At 33.8% G+C, this 22,712-nt stretch overlaps 3 protein-coding genes across 3 annotated transcripts; 1 reads left to right on the forward strand and 2 right to left on the reverse strand.

Annotated features, from left to right (window-relative positions):
- Nucleotides 1-1,735: 1,735 nt before the first annotated feature.
- LOC112020130 (histone H3.2) lies at nucleotides 1,736-2,424 on the reverse strand. The gene has a single exon (XM_024052693.2). The coding sequence runs from the start codon at nucleotides 2,329-2,331 to the stop codon at nucleotides 1,921-1,923; it is 411 nt and encodes a 136-aa protein (XP_023908461.1). The 5' UTR covers nucleotides 2,332-2,424; the 3' UTR covers nucleotides 1,736-1,920.
- A 1,823-nt stretch (nucleotides 2,425-4,247) lies between these two features.
- On the reverse strand, nucleotides 4,248-4,693 carry LOC136063085 (histone H3.2-like). The gene has a single exon (XM_065762969.1). The coding sequence runs from the start codon at nucleotides 4,596-4,598 to the stop codon at nucleotides 4,248-4,250; it is 351 nt and encodes a 116-aa protein (XP_065619041.1). The 5' UTR covers nucleotides 4,599-4,693.
- Nucleotides 4,694-14,230: 9,537 nt separating this feature from the next.
- On the forward strand, nucleotides 14,231-20,113 carry LOC112020131 (OPA3-like protein). The gene is made up of 4 exons (XM_024052694.2): nucleotides 14,231-14,679; nucleotides 15,089-15,223; nucleotides 17,591-17,677; nucleotides 19,546-20,113. Exons 1-4 carry the CDS (start codon nucleotides 14,551-14,553, stop codon nucleotides 19,702-19,704), a joined length of 510 nt encoding a protein of 169 aa, XP_023908462.1. The 5' UTR covers nucleotides 14,231-14,550; the 3' UTR covers nucleotides 19,705-20,113.
- Nucleotides 20,114-22,712: the final 2,599 nt, after the last annotated feature.

The following is a 22,712-nucleotide window of genomic DNA, read 5'->3' on the forward strand; positions in this document are numbered from 1 at the left end:
TCCCAAAAATTATGCAACACGACTACAATACCGTCTCAAATTTGAGACGGTATGGACAGATTTTGCAAAATTTTTTATAGTTTTTTATTCTCTTTTCTCTCTCCTCTCTCTTCATTTTTTCTTTTCTCTTCTCTCTCACCGGTTCCCTCTCTCTTATCCCTGTATCGATTATTATTTCTGTACTCGTCTCTCAGGATCTTCAACTAGTCCGGCAGCAACAACGGCGTAGCTCCGATGACGACAGCACACCCCGCTGGCAAGGGTTTGGAGGATAGCTTGTTGGAAATGCACGCCGATCTCTCTCACCCTCTGAAGCCGCCACTGCCGATCTCGCCCAGCCGCCGCCAATATCGCTCAACCACGCTCAATCTCGCCGATCTCACCTCAAGGCAGCCGTCGATCTCACCCTCTTCCCTCTCCTCTCTGTCCACCTTTCACTCTGCCTCTCTCTGGTTGTGGAGTTTTTTTTTTTTTTTTTTTACTACAATTTGGGTTAATCTAATATTGGGTTTGGAAGTGGGTGGGGGTGAGGGTGCGGAGGCGGTGGGTTTGTTGGGGTTTGTGGTTGAGATGGTGGTGGTGGTGGGGCTTCCGATTTGGTGTTGGTGGGCTATGGCTTCCAATTTGGTGTTTGTGGTTTTGGGTTGTGGATGAAGATGGTGGTTGTGGTGGTGGTTGTTAGTTGTTGGCAACAGTGTGGTGGCTGTTGATTGTGTTTGATGAGGTCAAAATATTATTTTAATGTGTAGTAAATATTATTTTAATTTATAAAATTGAATGATAAAATACTCGATAAATAGGATGTTGTAAAATAATATGATAAAATAATAAAGTAGGTCTTTAGTGTGACAAAATAGCATAAATTATGCCAAAGTTGATATGGATGCTCTTAGCATCCACGTCAATGAAGTTAAAATTTTTAATATTTAACATGTCAAAAAATTATTTTATCTATTTTAACACGCATCAATAGTCTTATTTTCACCATCAGCCAAACATTATTCATTTTTTAGTTTCTTTTTCACTTCCTCTCTGTTACGAAACCCAACTACATGATAAAATCAAAAAAAAAAAATTTATGCCATCTTGCTACAATGGCAAAAAATTTTGCCTGTCTCCATCAATATTTACCACCACTGGTGATGCTGTCGCGTCTCTACAAAGTCCTATGTCCAGAATAAAGAGAAACAATTACCCATCCAAAGAAAGTAAGAATGTAAGATAACCTAAGGACTACCCTTGTCCATTTACATGTTCATGCTTTCCATAAGATGACTATAAACTACTCATCTACTTTGCAATTGCATCTTCCAAGCTGTTCAAATGGTTCAATGAAGCAGAAAAAGACAAAGAAGAATCCTACAAATCTTTCCAAACACAGTCTCGCACTCGCTCAGTCGGATGAATTTGTCAATTCAAATCCCAACATAACACATTCTCTTGTTCAGTTGTATTGTATCTTTCCATACTTATCATATGCAAAGTTTTTCAGCATGGTATCAAAGGTTTCAATACAATCTAAAATATCACAATGATATAGCAATGGAAAACAAAAGAAAACAAGCTCAACCATCACCAAACTGTGAAACAAAATGCATTTTAATTTAGCAAAAACGCAATGACAAAATATCAAGTGCTATAAACCTGCACATCAACCTTGCTTAGAGCATATTTAAAAATGCACAACCCAGCAGAGATAACAATAACCAAAACACCAATTTGTGCTAATTCAAAGGATCCAAAATCAAGCAGAAGCAATTAATTCCCATTAGTGCAAATGACTACACTACTACATTGAAAGCTTCAACTACAGCTTTAAACAGTGATTAAAGATAAACAATCTAAACCTAACAACCAAAGCAAATACCATAAAACACATAGATCTGCCCAAATTTCTTTATCTACACAAAATCCTTCACTCTAAGCACGCTCACCCCTGATCCTCCTAGCGAGCTGAATATCCTTAGGCATGATGGTGACTCTCTTAGCATGAATAGCGCAGAGGTTGGTGTCCTCAAAGAGTCCCACAAGGTAAGCCTCCGCGGCCTCTTGTAGCGCAGCCACGGCGGAGCTCTGGAATCGGAGATCGGTCTTGAAATCCTGAGCGATTTCACGAACCAAGCGCTGGAATGGGAGCTTTCGGATCAAGAGCTCAGTGCTCTTCTGGTACTTTCGGATCTCACGGAGAGCAACGGTTCCGGGCCTGAACCTGTGGGGCTTCTTCACTCCTCCGGTGGCCGGAGCAGATTTCCGAGCGGCCTTGGTGGCCAATTGCTTCCTCGGTGCCTTTCCGCCGGTGGACTTGCGAGCGGTTTGCTTGGTACGAGCCATTGAAGAGAAGCTAGGGTTTGAGAATTTGATGAAATTGATTAGCTAGGGTTTCAGAAGATTAATTGAGCGAGTAAAATGGATCGGAGATAGGAGGGAATTTATATAAAAGGGAGTTTTGAAATTTTGGGGATGAGGTGTGATCTTGGCCGTTTGTTTGTTTTGGTGTTATCGACGGCTGTGGTTGATTTTGGAGGTTTCACGCGGATCGCGGATTGATGACGTGGCAGAGTTTATTTTGTTGTTATTGGTGGGTTGAGACACGAGGGATGAGGTAATGACTATTCAAATTTTTTTAGAGCGGGGTGATGAAAAAGGGTGGCGCGGTAGAGGAGCGATATTGAGCCGTGGATTAGTAGTGTTATATACTTATTAGACGGTTGTGATTCGTTTATTGAGATAAATGAGGATCGATGATGCAATGGCATTGCTGGCCTTTCATTTTGAACCAAACGTATAAATATCTTAAAAATTCAATTTGTCAAGATGGAGAGTCTATTTAGATACAATTTATTTTATTGAAAAATAAAAATTAAAAATATTGTAGTAAAATATTCAAATTTAAGCTTTTTAATCCAAATCTATTAGCAAACAATATCTTTTAAACCTTTTACTATTTTTATTTTAAAAAATTGAAAACATTCATGAAGTTTATCATCTAATAGATCTTGTTCTTAATTCTTATATGAGTACTAGTATTATATATATATTTTTTAGTTAAAAATGTTTAGTGAGAATCCCCAACTTCATACGTGCTATTTTGTAACAGCCAACAGACTTTGTTCTGATCCAACACCTTTTTTTCTCCATTTATGAATCATTTTTACCAAAAAAAGAAAAAAAAAAGCTCCAATTAAAATTAAACTTATCACAATATTATATAATAAATAACTTTTTTTTTAAATAACTACAACAAAAAAAATTATTCTCCATGGAAGTGACATTACACAAAAACAAAGTCACAACTCACATGTAGCTGGTGTAGCTTTTATAATTAAAAGTATGGCAGTTGCAAATCCCAAAAATCACACAAATATGTATTCATTTAAATTCAAATTGAAATAAAACTGTTAAATTTGGAATCAAAAGGAGACAAAATCAACCATCAATCAGGGCATTTGAAACTGCTTGATTTGTTTTTGTTTTTGTTTTTTTTATGGGCAAATTACAGTTAACCCACCTGTGATTTGACTCGTTTGCACTTTGCCAACCGTGATTTAAAACTTAACACTTTGCCCACATAAGGTTACATACGTTAGTCTTTTGTTATCCACCTCTATTAAAAATAAGAGTAAATATGTATTTTTCTCAAATTTTATTTCTCTCTCCTCTTAAAATAAAATAATACATAAAACAATAAGTGAAATAAGATCTAAAAACAAATTTTTAAAATTTGTAAAACTTTGGTTGAAGAACACACTTCCTTTGGTATGAACATTTTGAGCCAATCAATCCAAGTAAATTACAAATTCAAAAAACGTTCATAAACTACACTTATATACATTATTAACCTTAAATTTCAAAAATCCTATACTTTCAGACACACAAGCAGTAGCTCTTAGAGAAACAAACAAAGGGGGAGAGAGAGAAAGAGAGAGAAGAGTAGATCCAAGACTTCATCGACCGATCAACTACCAATCTCGAAAACCACTATAACAAGAACATCCATCACCGGTCTCCAAGACCACCATGACCAAAACCCATGGTTGATCAACCACCAATCTCCATGGCCAAAGCTTCACTAGAGCCATGGCCGTCTTTGCTTTCACCGATCTCCATGGCCGAATATTTCTCTCTTAAACCCTCTCTACTTTCTCTGATCTACACCGAGCCTATGACCTCAAACTTCGCCCCCTGTCCCTCTCTCTTTTTGTTCTAAACCAAATCCATACCCATGGTGGAACTTTTTTTTTTTTTTTTTACTTAGCGTGAATAGCGCAGAGATTGGTGTCCTCAAAGAGTCCCACAAGGTAAGCCTCCGCGGCCTCTTGTAGCGCAGCCACGGCCGAGCTCTGGAATCGGAGATCGGTCTTGAAATCCTGAGCGATTTCACGAACCAAGCGCTGGAATGGGAGCTTTCGGATCAAGAGCTCAGTGCTCTTCTGGTACTTTCGGATCTCACGGAGAGCAACGGTTCCGGGCCTGAACCTGTGGGGCTTCTTCACTCCTCCGGTGGCCGGAGCAGATTTCCGAGCGGCCTTGGTGGCCAATTGCTTCCTCGGTGCCTTTCCACCGGTGGACTTGCGAGCGGTTTGCTTGGTACGAGCCATTGAAGAAAAGCTAGGGTTTGAGAATTTGATGAAATTGATTAGCTAGGGTTTCAGAAGATTAATTGAGCGAGTGAAATGGATCGGAGATAGGAGGGAATTTATATAAAAGGGAGTTTTGAAATTTTGGGGATGAGGTGTGATCTTGGCCGTTTGTTTGTTTTGGTGTTATCGACGGCTGTGGTTGATTTGGAGGTTTCACGCGGATCGCGGATTGATGACGTGGCAGAGTTTGTTTTGTTGTTATGGGTGGATTGAGACACGAGGGATGAGGTAATGACTATTCAAATTTTTTTAGAGCGGGGTGATGAAAAAGGGTGGCGCGGTAGAGGAGCGATATTGAGCCGTGGATTAGTAGTGTTATATACTTATAGACGGTTGTGATTCGTTTATTGAGATAAATGCGGATCGATGATGCAATGGCATTGCTGGCCTTTCAATTTGAACCAAACGTATAAATATCTTAAAAATTCAATTTGTCAAGATGGAGAGTCTATTTAGATACAATTTATTTTATTGAAAAATAAAAATTAAAAACATTGTAGTAAAATATTCAAATCTAAGCTTTTTAATCCAAATCTATTAGCAAACAATATCTTTTAAACCTTTTACTATTTTTATTTTAAAAAATTGAAAACATTCATGAAGTTTATCATCTAATAGATCTTGTTCTTAATTCTTATATGAGTACTAGTATTATATTTTTTTTTTTAGTTAAAAATGTTTAGTGAGAATCCCCAACTTCATACGTGCTATTTTGTAACAGCCAACAGACTTTGTTCTGATCCAACACCTTTTTTTCTCCATTTATGAATCATTTTTACCAAAAAAAGAAAAAAAAAAAAGCTCCAATTAAAATTAAACTTATCACAATATTATATAATAAATAACTTTTTTTTTTAAATAACTACAACAAAAAAATTATTCTCCATGGAAGTGACATTACACAAAAACAAAGTCACAACTCACAAGTAGCTGGTGTAGCTTTTATAATTAAAAGTATGGCAGTTGCAAATCCCAAAAATCACACAAATATGTATTCATTTAAATTCAAATTGAAATAAAACTGTTAAATTTGGAATCAAAAGGAGACAAAATCAACCATCAATCAAGGCATTTGAAACTGCTTGATTTGTTTTTGTTTTTGTTTTTGTTTTTTTTATGGGCAAATTACAGTTAACCCACCTGTGATTTGACTGGTTTGCACTTTGCCACCCGTGATTTAAAACTTAACACTTTGCCCACATAAGGTTACATACGTTAGTCTTTTGTTATCCACCTCTATTAAAAATAAGAGTAAATATATATTTTTCTCAAATTTTATTTCTCTCTCCTCTTAAAATAAAATAATACATAAAACAATAAGTGAAATAAGATCTAAAAACAAATTTTTAAAATTTGTAAAACTTTGGTTGAAGAACACACTTCCTTTGGTATGAACATTTTAAGCCAATCAATCCAAGTAAATTACAAATTCAAAAAACGTTCATAAACTACACTTATATACATTATTAACCTTAAATTTCAAAAATCCTATACTTTCAGACACACCAGCAGTAGCTCTTAGAGAAACAAACAAAGGGGGAGAGAGAGAAAGAGAGAGAAGAGTAGATCCAAGACTTCATCGACCGATCAACTACCAATCTCAAAAACCACTATAACAAGAACATCCATCACCGGTCTCCAAGACCACCATGACCAAAACCCATGGTTGATCAACCACCAATCTCCATGGCCAAAGCTTCACTAGAGCCATGGCCGTCTTCGCTTTCACCGATCTCCATGGCCGAACATTTCTCTCTTAAACCCTCTCTACTTTCTCTGATCTACACCGAGCCTATGACCTCAAACTTCGCCCCCTGTCCCTCTCTCTTTTTGTTCTAAACCAAATCCATACCCATGGTGGAACTTTTTTTTTTTTTTTTTGTGTTTATTGTGATCTGTGGGCTCTCTCTCTCTTTGATCTTGTGTTGTGTTGTCTTCTATTTGTTGTGATATGTCAACATTTGATTTGTATTAGTTTTAATTTCAAATAATTTGATTTGTAAATGTTTGGAATATCATTTGTAATGTTCATCCTTTTTTGTAAAAAATTCAAACCCTAACTATTTGATTCATTTTAAATTTGTTTTACTCTTAAAAAAGTGTTTTTAACAAAGGTGGATAATAGAATACTAACAGAGGTAACCTCAGGTAAGTAAAGTGTTAAGTTTTAAATCATGAGTAAGCAAGGTGCAAATGGGTCAAACTACATACAAGTTTACTGTAATTTACCATTTTTTCTTATTTTTTATTTTAGAGGTCAAAGTACAAGAGGTTGAGGGTAAGGCTAGACATGAACAAGGACAAGGACCAGGAAGTATATAAACCGCCATGCTGATTCAAACTATATGTTGCCCTTGGTCTTCAATTCTAACTGTTGTATGCATAGTCCCCTTTTTCTTTTTATTTGGTGGGGAGGAGGAGGAGTGGCTAAATTGCATTTTACATCATGCTAAGGGGTTGTTTGGTTGGTGAGTTTAAACAATAGTTTTCTGTGTTTAAACATGAAAATTGTTGTTCCAAAAAAAAAAAAAAAAAACATGTTTGGTAGAATGGTTTTTTTAAGTGTGTTAGAAAAACATTACTTAAATATTGGTGTTTAAAATCCAATTTGAGAGAGCTCCTCATAGTAGTTTTTAGGTTTTAAACAATGTACTCCAATGGCATGTTCGTAAATAATAGCAAATCGGTGGGGCCCATATGGATGTGACAACACCACATATCCCTCTCTCTCACATCAGTCTCTCTTTCCTCAGTGTATTCGAATAAAAAATTATAAAATTGATGTAGGATAGAATTTACTATTTAATTTTTGTAATTTTTGTAATTTTGATATTTTTAAGTAAAAAACGTTATTTTAGGTTTAGGCATTTTTTTTCCTTATTTTTAGGTGCTTTTAATACTTTTTAGATTAAATTTGGTTCCCGTTATTGTTAGGCATCAATTAGGAGTTATTTTACATTATATTTTATTGTCTGTCAAGTTTTACAAAGCCCTTAAATAGAGCCCTAAGTCTGTATACGTTTTTGAAATAATTATTTAATCAATAAAATTTAGACCTCTATCTTTCTATTTTTTGGTGGATTTCAGACTCTTTCTTCTTGTGGATTCAAGGACCCTAGTGGATTCAAAGAACCCTCATGGATTTGAGGTTATTTTCAGAAGTAAACGTGTTTTGTTTCTTGTTTTCTAGAGGTAGACGTATTTTGCTTCTTGACACTTCTGCATTTGCAATATCAGTTGGTATCAGAGCCTTGACTTATCCTAGTCTGGTGGTTGACATATGAGACGGTAGCAATTCCAGTGATAGAAGACTTAGTGAGTATTACGTGACGTAGAGCTAGCACTCACAAATATCTTTGCTAGGATGCCGTTGTTAGAGCATAGAAACAATAGGGATAACTGACACAGAGACCTAACTCACAGGCAACCTATTAGTAAGCAAATTTCATATAGACCTTATAAGAGAATTGAAAGTTTTAATGGTTATTTTTATAAAGCATATTTTCTTGATTGGTTACTTGATCTAGAGGATTTATTTGACTATGAGAATATTTGTGATGAAAAAAAAGTTAAACTTGATTTGTATAAACTTAGAGAGTTTGCTTTACGTTGGTGGGAACGAATACAGAATGATAGAATCCAACAAGGTAAAGACAAAATTCGTTCATGGTCAAGGATGAAAAAGATGCCTACTATCAAATTTTATCATTTTGATTGTGATGAACTTCTGTCATATTCAAAACAAGATTATTTTTTGCCAAGAAGTTCACACTTTAATTATTTTGGAGAACCATATATTCTACCATTAAGAGAAGAATTGTATGTTGAACAACATATTTTTCTTGAAGAAAATATAGAGATTTCTGAGAAAATTAATGAAGATATTATTATAGAGAAAGAACTTGAGGTCAAGATAGTAGAAACCATTAAAAAAAATTATAGAGGAAGTTGTCAATGATCTCAATGAAGTCAAGTAAGATGATTGCAACGTCAAGCTCCTATTATTTTGGTGGGAGACACCAAAACAAAGTTTATTGATTTTATTGGGGTGGAAAGATTTGATTTGATTATTAACTCTTATTTGGTGAATATTGTCAATTGCATAAGATCAAGGGACAAGAAATTTAAGTTGCTCAATTGATGACTTTCAAGTTTGGCAAGAAGACAAAGAAGATGAAGTATTCAAAGTATTTGTTCTCTTGGCAAGGAAGATTTCAGATTTCAAACATGAACTCAAGGACGAGTTTGTTTCAAGTGGAGGGGTTTGACGTAGGACATAATTTACTATTTAATTTTTGTACTTTATTAATTTTGGTATTTTTATGTAAAAAAACATTATTTTAGGTTTTGGACATTTAGGGCATGTTTGGTTTAGCGTTAACTCAATTTTCATATCTTAGTTTTCAAAACTCATAACTCAAACCCGAAACTCATGACTCAATTTTCAAACTTCACATTCACTCAAAAATTGCAAAACACATGTTTGGACTTAATTCTCAATTACATATCTCTACAACTTTTCCCCAAAACCGTGGACCCCACAACTGACACTACACAGAACCCAGCAACTGATTTCGCACCTCTGTACACCACAAAACCCATTTCACATAACCTAGCAAAACACTGGTTCCCTCCCACTTCCAGCACCGTTTCTCTATGAATTTTTTCTCTTACTCATAGCACATATTTTCCCTCTTCCCAATTCCAAATTTCAGATTTTTTTTTTCTCTTACCCACATACCAAAAACCACATATACAATGGCAAACTCAAAACCCACCACTGTCAATACCACCAACATCCACAAAACGAAAAAAAAAAAAAAAAAAAAAATACCACCAACCACACAAACCCACCTCCATCACAACCCAAGTTTCAAACCACAACTACAAACATAGAAAACCCAAACTCACCAACACAAAATCTTTAGATCGGTGATCCAAAATTGCCAACTCAAACCCACAAACACAGAAAACCCTAATCCAAACCCAGGAATCCTTAGATTGAATACCAAAATCATGAAAATGAGGAGTGGGTTTCTGTTTTTGGGTATATATTTATGCGTGGATGAACATGGTGAGTGGGTCTGAAGAAGAAAGAAAGAAAGAAAAAGAAGAAAAGAAAGAAAGACAACCAGGAAGAAGAGGAGAAAAAAAAAAACTCGTTGGTGGTGGAGTGGATTTAATGATGAAGAAGAAAAAAAAAATTTGTTGGTGGTGGAGTGAGTATGAAGAAGAAAGAAAGAAGAAGTAGAGAAAAGCAACAACAAAAAAGAAAAAAAAAAAGAAAAGAAAAGAGGAAGCCAGTGGAGTTGACAACACAAAAGCTGTGGGCTCCACGAGGTCAAAAATTTTACAATTTTACTACTAAATTATGTAACTCAGAAACTGAAAACAACAATTTGGTGTTTTCAGTTTTCATCACTCTCACTCAAACCAAACTGAGTTTGAGTGATGAAAACAAGATTAGGAAATCAAGCCACACACTCAAAATTGTGTGGGTCTCACGTTTTTTGATAACTCAATTATGAGTTTCCAGTCATACGACTCAAAACACCCCTAATCCAAACAGGGCCTTATTTCCTTGTTTTTAGGTGCTTTTAATACTTTTTAGGTTAAATTTGGTTCCTGTTATGGTTAAATATCAATTAGGAGTTATTTTACATTATATTTTCTTGTCTGTCAAGTTTTACGAAGCCCTTAAATAGGCCCCTATATCTATACACGTTTTTGAAACAATTATTCAATCAATAAAATTCAGACCTTTTTCTTTCTATTTTCTAGTGGATTCCAGACTCTTTCTCTTTGTGGATTCAATTTCAAGGAACCCTCGTGGATTCGAGGGTATTTTCAGAAGTAAACATGTTTTGTTTCTTATTTTCTAGAGGTAGACAAGTTTTGCTTCTTGACACTTCCGCATCCCGCATAAAAAATGGTACAACTTTGTGAAATTTAAAAACACACATACACACACACACACACACACATACCAAACATACAACTCACAATGAAACATGTTATTTAAAATATCGTACCAAACACATTTTTTACATTATGAGTACTTTAAACATGTATTTTTACAACACTCTTTAGACCACACTTTTTACATCATTTTGAACAACAATACTTGAAATCAACTACCAAACAGGCCCTAAAACTCCCAAAAAAACACACACACATGTGGAAAAAAAACTTTTTTTAGGAAAAAGTTGTAAATTTCACCAAATAGGGGTGGCAATTTGTGTTAGTCATGTTGAGGTGTGGATATTTGAATACATGACTCAGCCCTAAGCCAACACATTTAATAATCGAAAACACATTTTTTACATTATGAGTACTTTAAACATGTATTTTTACAACACTCTTTAGACCACACTTTTTACATCATTTTGAACAACAATACTTGAAATCAACTACCAAACAGGCCCTAAAACTCCCAAAAAAACACACACACATGTGGAAAAAAAACTTTTTTTAGGAAAAAGTTGTAAATTTCACCACATAGGGGTGGCAATTTGTGTTAGTCATGTTGAGGTGTGGATATTTGAATACATGACTCAGCCCTAAGCCAACACATTTAATAATCATGTCAAACCCTAAAACAATCTATTAATTAAGGACACTTTGGTACATTGATTGAAGATTACAACCTGAATGGTAACCTTTATGACTGAGCCTATTCATAAGTTTAGTTGTAAGTTGTGACATTAGAATAAAGCTTAAGATTTATTTTAGAAAATATCTTATTCATACAATTATATTTCCTTATAAATAATATTTTTTAAATTTGAGAGAGAGATGAGTTATTCTTTATGATTTTTTAATTTTTATAATTGTTATGTGTATATGGAAAGTGATTATAAAAAAAGTGTATATGGAAAGTTTGTTTATTTGAAAATATATTAATTTTAGAAATTATTATACCTATTAAGGCATAACTATTACTACCCTTTTAGAGGGGAATAATTATTCCTCATTTTAAAAAATAACTATTCATAAGGAATGACTATTCCCTGTAATAAAAATATAACAAAATTAACGAATAACTAAACAGTAGTAATAACTATTACATTACAATACCTATTACAATCTACTAAACATGCCCTAAGTGGGTTGACACTACACAACTCATTTTGATCCATTTACTACACAATCTAAGTAAAAAAAAGAATTAAAACCATAGTTTTTTCTTCTTCTTTGTTTTGGATAAAAAGGTTTGAGAGGCTTTAAAGTTTCAACAAAGAATTTATCAATATAAACATTGAAAATCTTTTAAATACTTCATAATATATTTAGATTCATATTTATTTTAGAGAAAAGTGATTTTAATTTATATTAGTTTGGTTATTCTGGGTTGATTGTGAGTTAAATAGGGCAACACAAAATTGATCAAATTATTAATCGTATTAAAGTTTATTGACCCATTTTTTACACAAACTTATTTACCCTAAACACTAATCCACAAAAAATCATGTTGTGTTCACATCTCATATCAAATATTGACATTCCTATCGCAAATGAAGTATAATTTTTTATATAAAAATAAAATTCATAATATTATTGTTCATCAAATTAGGTTTTGGGGATTGAGATCCTCTAAAATTTATAAGTTAACTTTATCATATAGTTATTAAAACATTCTCAATTCATTTATAAATGAGTAAGTTAAATTTTTGTTACATCATCAATAACTCAAAAGTTAAAACACTTGCCAAATTAGTGTAATAATTTTTTTTTTTTTAAAATACCAAGTATCTTGTGGTTTAGTGGCACTAGGGATGGCAATGGGGAGGGCCGAGGCCGAATGATGGCATCTTCACCCCGCCTTGCATGGTTTTGTCTTGCACCATCCTTGTCCAGTCCCGTATGACGGAGAAAACTCCCATGCCCCATTCCTACCCCTTGAGGCATAGCAGGGCTCCGCCTTAAAGTTCAACAAAGAATTTATCAATATAACCATTTAAAATATTTTATATACTTAATAATATATTTATGTTTGTATTTATTTTAGAGAAAAGTGATATTAATTTATATTAGTCCGGTTATTTTGGGTTGATTGTGGGTTAAATAGGGCAACACAAAATTGATCAATTTATTAATCGTATTAAAGTGTATTGACCCATTTTTTACACAAACCTATTTACCCTAAACACTAATCTACAAAAAATCATGTTGTGTTCACATATCATATCAAATATTGTCATTCCTACTGCAAAACGAAGTATAATTTTTTATATAAAAATAAAATTCATAATATTATCGTTCATCAAATTAGGTTTCGGGGATTGAGATCCTCTAAAATTTATAAGGTAACTTCATCATATAGTTATTAAAACATTAACAATTCATTTATAAATGAGTACGTTCATTTTTTGTTACATCATCAATAGCTTAAAAGTTAAAACACTTGCCAAAATAGTGTAATAAATATTTTTTAAATACCAAGTATCTTGTGGTTTAGTAGCACTAGGGATGGCAACGAGGAGGGTCGAGGCCGAAGGATGGCATCTTCACCTTGCCTTGCATGGTTTTGTATTGTCCCATCCTTGTCCAGTCTTGTATGACGGAGAAAACTCCCATTGCCCCATTTCCACCCCTTGAGGCATAGTGGGGCTTTGAACCCTAACTCCCTAGGTATAAATATCTAAACTTTCTCTCTATTTTCATTTTTCCTATCCCTAACTTAGCTGCCTCTCCATCTTCATCTCTCAACTCTTTCACTCACAAGGCCACAAGCATAACTCTCTAACTCTCTCATCTCCGGTTCTCCCTCGTTGTCGTCCATCTCACTCAACCGCGCCCTTCAGGGCCTCACTCATGTTTTTCCTCATGGCCATTTTTTTCCTTTCGCAGTGATACCCTGCTAGTCAATCCATATGGCCATTTTTTTTCCTCTTCTTGATTTACTAATCTAAATCTAATCTAGGGTTTTCTCAAAAGAAAAAAGAAAAATCGAAACTTGGTTTTTTTTTTCTTTTATGTTTGGTTGGTTGGAGATTTATATTTGGTAGCTTGTTACTGATTGGTGATGGTGAAGATTTGTGAATATTTTAAGGTCTACTATCTATTTTTTTAAAGATTGGGCCATGGATTGGGCCATGAAGTGCCATGGTGGGGTGGGACCCATGGGGACCTGACAAGGCGGGTTTGGAGTAAAAAAAAACCCGTTTAGTAAACGAGGCAGCTGGAGGGTCAGGTTCAAGTTTAAAGAGATCCACCCCAAACCCGACCCGTTACCATTCATAATATTTAACAAGATAATATCACGACAAAGACAAAAATCTTAATATCCATCCATTTAAAGATGGGAGAACTGAAGGTGGAAAGTACTTTTTCCATTTTTTTTCTTCACAAATTTACATTTCAAATGGTGCTTTGCAATAGTAAATCTATAAACAAAACTATTTTCACACTTAATTCTATAATTTGTTGATTTGTGTAACGGTAAGTCGACTATATAAAGTTATAGATCACAAAAGACAAAAAGTGTCTACACAATTGCTTAGGTCAATAAGCGGCAAAATTAGGTGAGAGATTGGTTGACTATAGAATTACTCACTTTGCATATTGCACTTTCACTTCCAAGTTTCACCCATTCGGTCATATAGTCAACTAAAGGCAGAGAGAAAAATAAGCTCGCCTATCACCCAAAAAGCCCTTTTGACAACCCCCAATTTTGTTAATGCCTTGTTCCATTTCCTCTTGACCTTTGCTTCTTTGCATCCTCTTCTGGCCTCTTCACCAAGAAAGCCACCTTCTGATCCAGTCAAACCTCAACACTCAACATTGCTCAGCTCAAGACCCTTTATATATCCACACTTTTTAAACATTTCCAAGCTCGCAATTTTATTAAATCTCACACAGACCAAAGATCAAGCACTTGGTGCTCATTAACAATTTTGAAATTATAGTAATGGTACTCCCACTATTGAAGCTTGGGACGTTGGCCTTGAAGACTCTCAGCAAACCCGTGGCTAACAGGTTGAAGCAACAAGCTGCGATTCATCCAAGGTTCCGCCAGTTAATCATCGATATGGCCCAGGTACTTAACTACGTTATCCCATATTTTTACCTTCACAAACACATTTCTAATCTCATTTTATCAACTGGGTGTTGATGTGTATCATTGTTTCCATTTGAATATCATTGTGGGTATGAATATATGTAGTGAACATAAGGCCATGACTCATTCTGTGGAAATTTGAACTTATGAAAAGGAAATCTAGGAAATGTCATATCCATTTTTGAAGCTTCCATTTCATTTATGAGTTTGTGAAATAATTATAATTCACATATGCTATATGGGTCATATTCACAAAAATCTAATTGTTTAATAGTTGCTTGTGTTTAGATATTAGTTTTGTTGTTTGTATGTAAGAGAAAAAGAAAAAAAGAAGAGAAATTAACTGAGCTCTAAATGTGTTAATTTTTATGATGATGATTGGAATCAGAAAAACCATCGATTCACAACACAAATGCAAAGACGCATATATGGTCATGCAACCGACGTTGAAATTCGCCCTTTGAATGAAGAGAAAGCTGTTCAGGCTGCTGTAGACCTTATTGGGGAACTCTTCGTCTTCTCGGTAACATTTATTTGCCTGTTTGCATATTATAACAATGCGTGATGTTACTTCTACTACTACAAATTTTACTAAATAAAATTGATGTATCAACTATATACACAAAACAAAAAATTAATTTATTATGTTGTTGATGTGGCACCAATCACATTCATTGTCACGTCAATTTGTAGGTCTTTTGTAGTAAAATTGTTAGATATTATAGCAGTTTCATATAAAAATTCCCCTAACTCTTTTGCTCTCATATAGAAAACAAAGGGTAATAGTAGAACTTGACCACTGAAGTATGTTTTTGGGCCTGTGCTATTCTGTATACTTTTGTATATTTATGCATGTGTCATTTTATATACAAGCCAAGGTATATTTCTTAGAATAAATGTATTTGCACTTTTGTCTACTGCTGTATCATGACCAACTAGCCTATAGAAAGTTATAGAAAAATGGTACTATGCGTTATTGTTACTCAATGTCTTGAAATGCAGCTAATATGAAGAGCAGTAAAGTCTTAGAATGACTTAAGAAATGCCTTGAATCAAACTAACTAATATTGTGATCAGTTGTGCATGATGATATGGGTTTGTGGAATATAATGTGAGGAGTGAATCTCAATAGGCTAATTCTAAAACAATGAAAGGATTTGGGGTTTTGAGTGATAGCTCAATGGTACTAGCACCATCTATGGTGCCTAGTATTTTGGATTCAAACCCCCTCCCCCCCTCCTCTTTACCTAGCCAAAAAACAAAGAGAAAGGATTTGTTTGGGGAAATTTGATTCCTGTATATAAAAGTAACACAATTTGAATCTGACAACACTTTATATGGTTGACTTCAAATTTATTTGAAATATGATCCTTCCTTTCCTTTCTTTGTATCACATTGGAAGGTGAGTTTTGGGCATGAGGATGACAAAAGTGAAGGGACTTGTGTTCACAGGATGCATAGAGAATTTCACTACTCAGATTTAGGACTTGATCATTAGGTGATTGGGTAACACAAATATATAGCTGAAACACAAGGCCTGTGTTACATTGCAATCGAAGTTGCCTTGTTTAGTATATGAGAAACATTTCCATGAAAATCTTTGTAATAGCTGACTTGATTTTCCTGTGACCTTATACCCAACTGTTAGAAAATAAATACTTTTAGTTTTATTTTTATTAATGGTTAAATTAATATTATTGAGGTATTCATGCATTGTTTACATATAAAAGAAAGTAGTGTGGTTGAGCCTGCTATTTTCCACAGCCTTTCTGGCTAGAGTTTGAACTGTAAAATAACCTTTTGTTTAATGCAAGAGAAATTCTACTGCTTGGATGAGAACAAAGAAGCTTGATAATGTTTTCCAATCTTCCAACTATATATGCAATTCTCTTTTGTTTGTAATACATAATGTGTATAACACAGTAATTATTTGTTATATTTGAATTAATAAATCTCTTAGATTTTTTTTATTGGCAAATTACACACGCACCCGGTGGGTTTTGAACCCACGACCCCAACCTCCATCCCATTATTATGGGTAATGGAAGTTCTAGTTGAGCAATATCTCATTGGCAATACATGTCTTAGATTTTTAGAGTTAAAATATATATGCTTTTCCCTTTTCTTTAATGTGCATTGCCATCACCACTTATTTATTCATTTTTTTGAACTTGAACTGAATCACCTCCAATTTGTGCTTATCAACTACCAAATTTGAATTTTTTGTGGTGCCATAGGATTACACTAGGACTTGTCCAACCTATTTGTGTCGCTCTTGGACGTTGTATTTCAACACAAAGATAGTTTTGATTAATACCTAAAAGTTGAATAATTCTGTCCTTGCAAATATCTCAATTCCTGGTTGGTGGTCACTTTTTCTTTTTGTTTTTTGTTTTTTTTTGGGGAATTTTTCATCCATATTAGTGAATCAAATGCATTTCCACCTTTTGAAAATAGATGAACTGAAAAATTCATCTTTCTTTTGGGTAAAATAGTTTTTATACTGACTTGTAAAATTGAAATGATGCACTATGATTGGTTACTGCCTACAGTTTCATGATTCTTAATTGTAAAGCTTTTGTTTTCTACCCATCCAAGGTGGTATCTATCTGACCACAGGAGAAAAAAAACACCACTTTTGCATGCATTGTATTTAATATATAGAGGGCCTTCATAATTTGTACGTATAGGGGACAAGAATATCAATTATCTGATACATACATATATTTAACACATACAAATTGAATGCTTATCTCACAAAAAGCCAATAATATATCTCTAGATATATTATTGACTTATCAGAAATAATTTTTACTTATCAAAAAAGATATAGATTATTTTGGGACTAAAGCTTTATTGTTGTTTCATGATCTAATTTCTGCCTATATAGGTTGCAGGAGTTGCTGTGATCCTTGAGGTGCAAAGAAGTGCTAGATCAGAAGCCAGAAAGGAGGAAGTACGCAAACAAGAACTTGAGGTGATATGGCAATACTCATCTTTGTTAGTGAAACTTAATCCATGTGTTTAGTTCATTTTGTCTAATGAGATATCTGGAGGTCTTTCAAGAGACGGTCATGCATCCAATAAAATATATATTGACAGGCTTCTTGAGATGTCATTAGATATTTTTAGTAGAGTTCTGAATGTGTTTCTTTATTTTTATTTTATTTAATAATGGTAAGTTACACTCGCACCCAATAGGTCATGAACTTCACTGTCTGTCCCATTTTGATGAGAGGAGGAAGTGCCAATGGAGATGGTATACACTATGGTTAAATATCAAATATTGATAATTATTAACACTTCCCTTTTCTTCCCACTTCCTCTTCTTTATGTCAGTAAATCTTCAACTTAAATTATCAAGGAAAACTAACTAGACTAAACTAAAGTAAAGTAATCCAATTTTCCTAATTATCAAGGATTTCAAGTGACCAATCCAAAATTAGTTTCTTGCTTTAGGTTTCAAATAGAACGATTTTGCTTTAAGAAATAGGCCAAACAGATACTTTTTGTGTTGCTCACAGCAGAATTTTGTTTTAATGGAAGTTTGGTGCATTTGGAGGGAATGCAATCCGTGCGCTTTTGAGGACTTACAGTTGCTTGCTTTTTTTACTGGTCCCCTTTATGATTGGGCTAGGGCTTGGGGGTTCACATCTAGTGACTCTCTTCCCTTGTTCCTTAGCTCTTTCTTACTTTGTAATTAGTTTTCTTTTCTGTTCTTCTCTTTTTCTTCTTTGTAATCTCTGATATGCTTTTTGTTTGTTTGCATAAAGCAGTTTTTTGAATATACATCTTTCTTACTTATTAAAAAAAATCATTCTACAGTAAGAAAAATATCAGGGTCAAACAGAATTAGTTTCTTGCATTAGGGTTTCATATAGAACAATTTTGCTTTTAGAAATAGGCCAAAACAGATAGTGATTGTATCACTTACAGCAGGATTTTGTTTTAATGGAGACTTTCTGCCATCATTCTACAGTTAAAAAAAAAAAAAATCAGGGTCATGTAGCAGTGTTGTTTCCTCACAAGTTGTTTTGTGAATCCTGTACACTATATAATAACTGCACCAACTGGGAAGCTCTATTTGGAGATGAGCTAGACATTCTATAGCTTCACAGTATATAATAAACCTTACTGACTGGCAAGCTCTAGATTGATTAGTGGATATCATCTGGCAATGCTAAGAAGCACTGTCTAGAGAAGAGCTGAACTGAGGTTGTGATAGACTAAGTACAAATGAAACTTCATGATTGGATATTTAGGGGTTTCAAAAATATCATGATATGATTTTCATTTCAGTCTTTCAGAGAGAATCAATTCCAATATTCCTCACTACTTTTAACATTCCCATTATTAATTAGTACAATTCTATTGCTCTAAGAATGCAAATAGTTTTGAGACAATGAATCTTCTTTTTAAAAGTTTGCTAGGAGATGCTATATCAACACTTTTCTTTGAATTTTTGTAAGAAAATGTGCTATTTTCTTTTTCTTTTTTTGGGGAGAGAGAGCAAAAAAAGAGGGGGGGGGGGGTTGTTGAAAAGAATTAAGCTAATATACTTAACAATTTGTGGATGAAGACAACAATTGGAAGGAAGACTTTACAATGGTTGTTTCCATCCTGCATTTCAGTGGAAGATATACTACAGAACTCAATTGTTAAAGAAATTGGAAGTTCTTTCTTAAAGAATTTTTGTGTCATTTCTGGAAAAATGTTATGGTAAATTATGGTCATACAGACACCATTATATTACTGCAGCCCGTTTTGTGGTTCTTGGCATGACAAGTATAAATAAATTTCTAAATTGTGACTAAATTACATGTCCCTTTGTTCACTTTTTACCAGAAAATGAGGCAAAGAGATGAAGATATAGCTAGAGAAGTAGAACTCCTTAAGCATAAACTTGAGGAACTGGAGCATATGGCCAAGGGACGAGGACTCAGTGGTATGTTTAACTTCAAACAGACTAATACAGACAACGAAAAGCCAGCTAAACCAGCTTGATCTAAGCACAAGAGTCTTCAAATAATTACAGATTGGAACACAACTTCAGATTAATTGAATAGTTCTCCCTCAGCAAGGGAAAGCTTTTTTTTTTTTTTTTTAATAACTTTTTTCCATTCTTTTGACCTTGGGTCATCTTTTCAGATTGAGATCCGGCTTTGCTTACCCCATTTGTAAATGAATAGCGAATACTATCAAAACTGAGGTTCTATATGTTCTGCTGGAAATAAAATGAATGAATACAGTTGCGCTGTCAACTGAGATGTCTTTGTATAATTGTATTGGTGGAAAATGGAAAATAGAAAAAGCTGCTAAATCAGCTTGATTTAAGCACCAGATTCTTCCAAATAGATTTCAATTTTGTAGCACAATTTCTAATTAATTGAAATATTGAAGTTCTCATCCCTCAGCAAGGCAAAGCTTTTTGCTTTTTTGCATTCTTTAGACCTTGGGTCATCTTTTCATTTACTCCTGGCTTCATCTACATCATATTTGTAAACAAATACTATCAAAACTGAGGTTCTGTTTTTACTTTGTATTGCTGGAAAACGAAATGAAGGAATACAGAAGGGCTGTCCATTGAAGCATGTTAAGTGATATATCATATGAATTAGATGAGATGTCTAACTAAATAATTATATTTGTAGCAACATTTTCCCCCTTTGAATATTACGCTTTCTTCCCCCATGCACACCCCGTGGCTCGCATACATACATATACATGCAGATATACACGCACATGCAGACACGCACATGTATGTGCATGTATGTATGCTGGAGGTGGAAGAGCTATTGATTCAATTGTATAGCAAGCTTAGACCAACTAGGGGGTGTTTGAGTGCCAGGCCTTGTTGCTCCAGTTAGTTTGCATGACTAGACATTGTTCTTTCTATGCACTTGGTTGAGAAAGGGAAATCTGTATTTGTACTTTTATGAGCCATCCGGAGAGCAGGTATTTCTAATTGATACTCTCATTTGTACTTAACCAAAATAAAGAAAAAAGAAAAAGAAAATGATTCTGTCATATCCATCAATTCCTTTTCATATTTATACATACGCTGCTCGTTTCTGCCATTTTTTATTTTATTTTTTATAATAAACCACAAGCCTCTTGAGTGAGTCTTGACAACATACATGCGAACTTTGTGTGTCTTGGTGATGATATCATAATATTAATATGCCCCACTTTGTTCCGTACCAGTGGACTTTTTGTATTGACTCTACAGTATGGGGACACCTGGCTTAGGTTTTCATAAAATGTTGGATATATATACACACACACATTTTAATGCTCTACAAATATGCTGGAATTTGGAAATTTCTTATTTTATTTTTAAAGTTCCATATCAAGGCAGGAAAATAAAAAGAATAGGTAAATAATTGGATTTAGACCACAGATCTTTAAGTTATCCACAAAGTCATCTGATTCGTCTCTTTTAATTTTGGATTAAAGACGAAAGATGATTTCTGTATTTTGTGATTTGAAATATAATGGCTATCATTGGCAGATATACAATGTTCTCTCTATTCTCTAATCTTTTTGGTTTGAGTATTTAAATAATAGTAAGAATATGGCTGATTTTTATTTCTTGGATAATAATCTTTATAGCCGTCCTTTTTAAAGTCTATGCATGTATGTATCACGAATGCGTGTCGATAATAAAGGAATCCGATGGACGGTAGTGGACTTGCTCTTTATACCTTTCTTGCTCCTCTCATTTTTCACTTTATCACCCTCAAGAAAAGAAAAATAAATAAAATTGTTTTTATTTTATTTATTTTGTTGTTAGTGGAAAGGCAAAAGGAAACAGTTGCCTACTGCCTAGTTGGGTTTTGCTTCTCTCAAACTAATCAGCTGTTTTACTTTTGTTTAGTGCCCAATTTCACTTTACCAAGTCAGGATTTCAGATGGGTTTTCCATCTTGCATCTGATTAGTTCCACGAAAATATTAATTAATGGGTTTTGCTTCTCTCAAACTAATTATTACTAGTAATTATCTGTTCATTTTGAGAAATAGTTAGGTATTTAAAAACTCTTGACACCCTTGTTAGCCAAAAAATAATAATAATAATAATAAGTTATTTATTTTTATTAATTAGTCCCACATAAATATCGGTTAATATGGATTGGGAGATTTGAATCCATTTTCTCTCTATGGGAGAAATCAAATTGTATCACTAAAATATAAGACTCTTACCGTAAGTGATAATGAATTATTTTTGAAAATATGTCACAAAAGAAATATACCTACAGTAACTTTTAGCACAAAAATTAGTCTCATGTCATGTGATTTTATGGACCATAAAATAGTGCAGCTGAAAGTCAAAAAAAAGGCCATGATTATTAAAACTAATGCGCAGTGATCTCAACAAATGGTTTACTCTTTACTATTTCTTCTTCTCTGGATTAATAAAATTACAATCCCTATGATTTGTACTTAAAATAAAGAGTTACATTTGGTATTTCAAAACTTGTTAATGACAGAGTTGGACTCAAGTCTAACTTTTTTTTTTTTTTTGATAGTGACTCAAGTCTATCTTGATTGAGCTACAAATGCAATTGATCAACTAGAAGAGAGAACCTTTGAAGACACAGCCAAACTTGGCTTGTATGGGTTTGAAAAAAAGTAAAATTTGCACACAGATGAAATTTGGAAAGTAATAGTAAGTAAACTAGACAATTAAATTCTTGGTATTAGCAGTATTATATTTTCTCTGTTTGCAAAGTAACGAAGAAGACATATTTGCTGAATTCAACCTCGTTGATTAATCAAGCCTAGTGACCCTAATTTGCAATTTTGATTTGAGTACATGTTCCTCTTACAGTTGGTTTGTGAGAAAAAGTGGGAATATTAAATAAAGTGAAATTCATGAATTTTTGTTTGACTGACATTGTTTGGAAAATAAACCACTGAACTGGGATTAATATATTTAGTTGGTTTAATAACATTGATTTAGAATTGTTTAGGAAAATTCCTATTTTTATATTATTTGTTTAATAAGAAAACG

Source organism: Quercus suber, unplaced genomic scaffold (genome assembly GCF_002906115.3).
Source record: "Quercus suber isolate HL8 unplaced genomic scaffold, Cork oak 2.0 scaffold_484, whole genome shotgun sequence".
Classification (NCBI taxonomy): Eukaryota; Viridiplantae; Streptophyta; class Magnoliopsida; order Fagales; family Fagaceae; genus Quercus; species Quercus suber.

Bases quoted from the DNA above. Each gene is read 5' to 3' on its own strand.
- LOC112020130 (XM_024052693.2), bottom strand. From the start codon at position 2,331: ATGGCTCGTACCAAGCAAACCGCTCGCAAGTCCACCGGCGGAAAGGCA.
- LOC136063085 (XM_065762969.1), bottom strand. From the start codon at position 4,598: ATGGCTCGTACCAAGCAAACCGCTCGCAAGTCCACCGGTGGAAAGGCA.
- LOC112020131 (XM_024052694.2), top strand. From the start codon at position 14,551: ATGGTACTCCCACTATTGAAGCTTGGGACGTTGGCCTTGAAGACTCTC. The intron at 15,224-17,590 runs GTAACATTTATT...CTGCCTATATAG, and splicing joins GGGAACTCTTCGTCTTCTCG to GTTGCAGGAGTTGCTGTGAT. The intron at 17,678-19,545 runs GTGATATGGCAA...ACTTTTTACCAG, and splicing joins TACGCAAACAAGAACTTGAG to AAAATGAGGCAAAGAGATGA.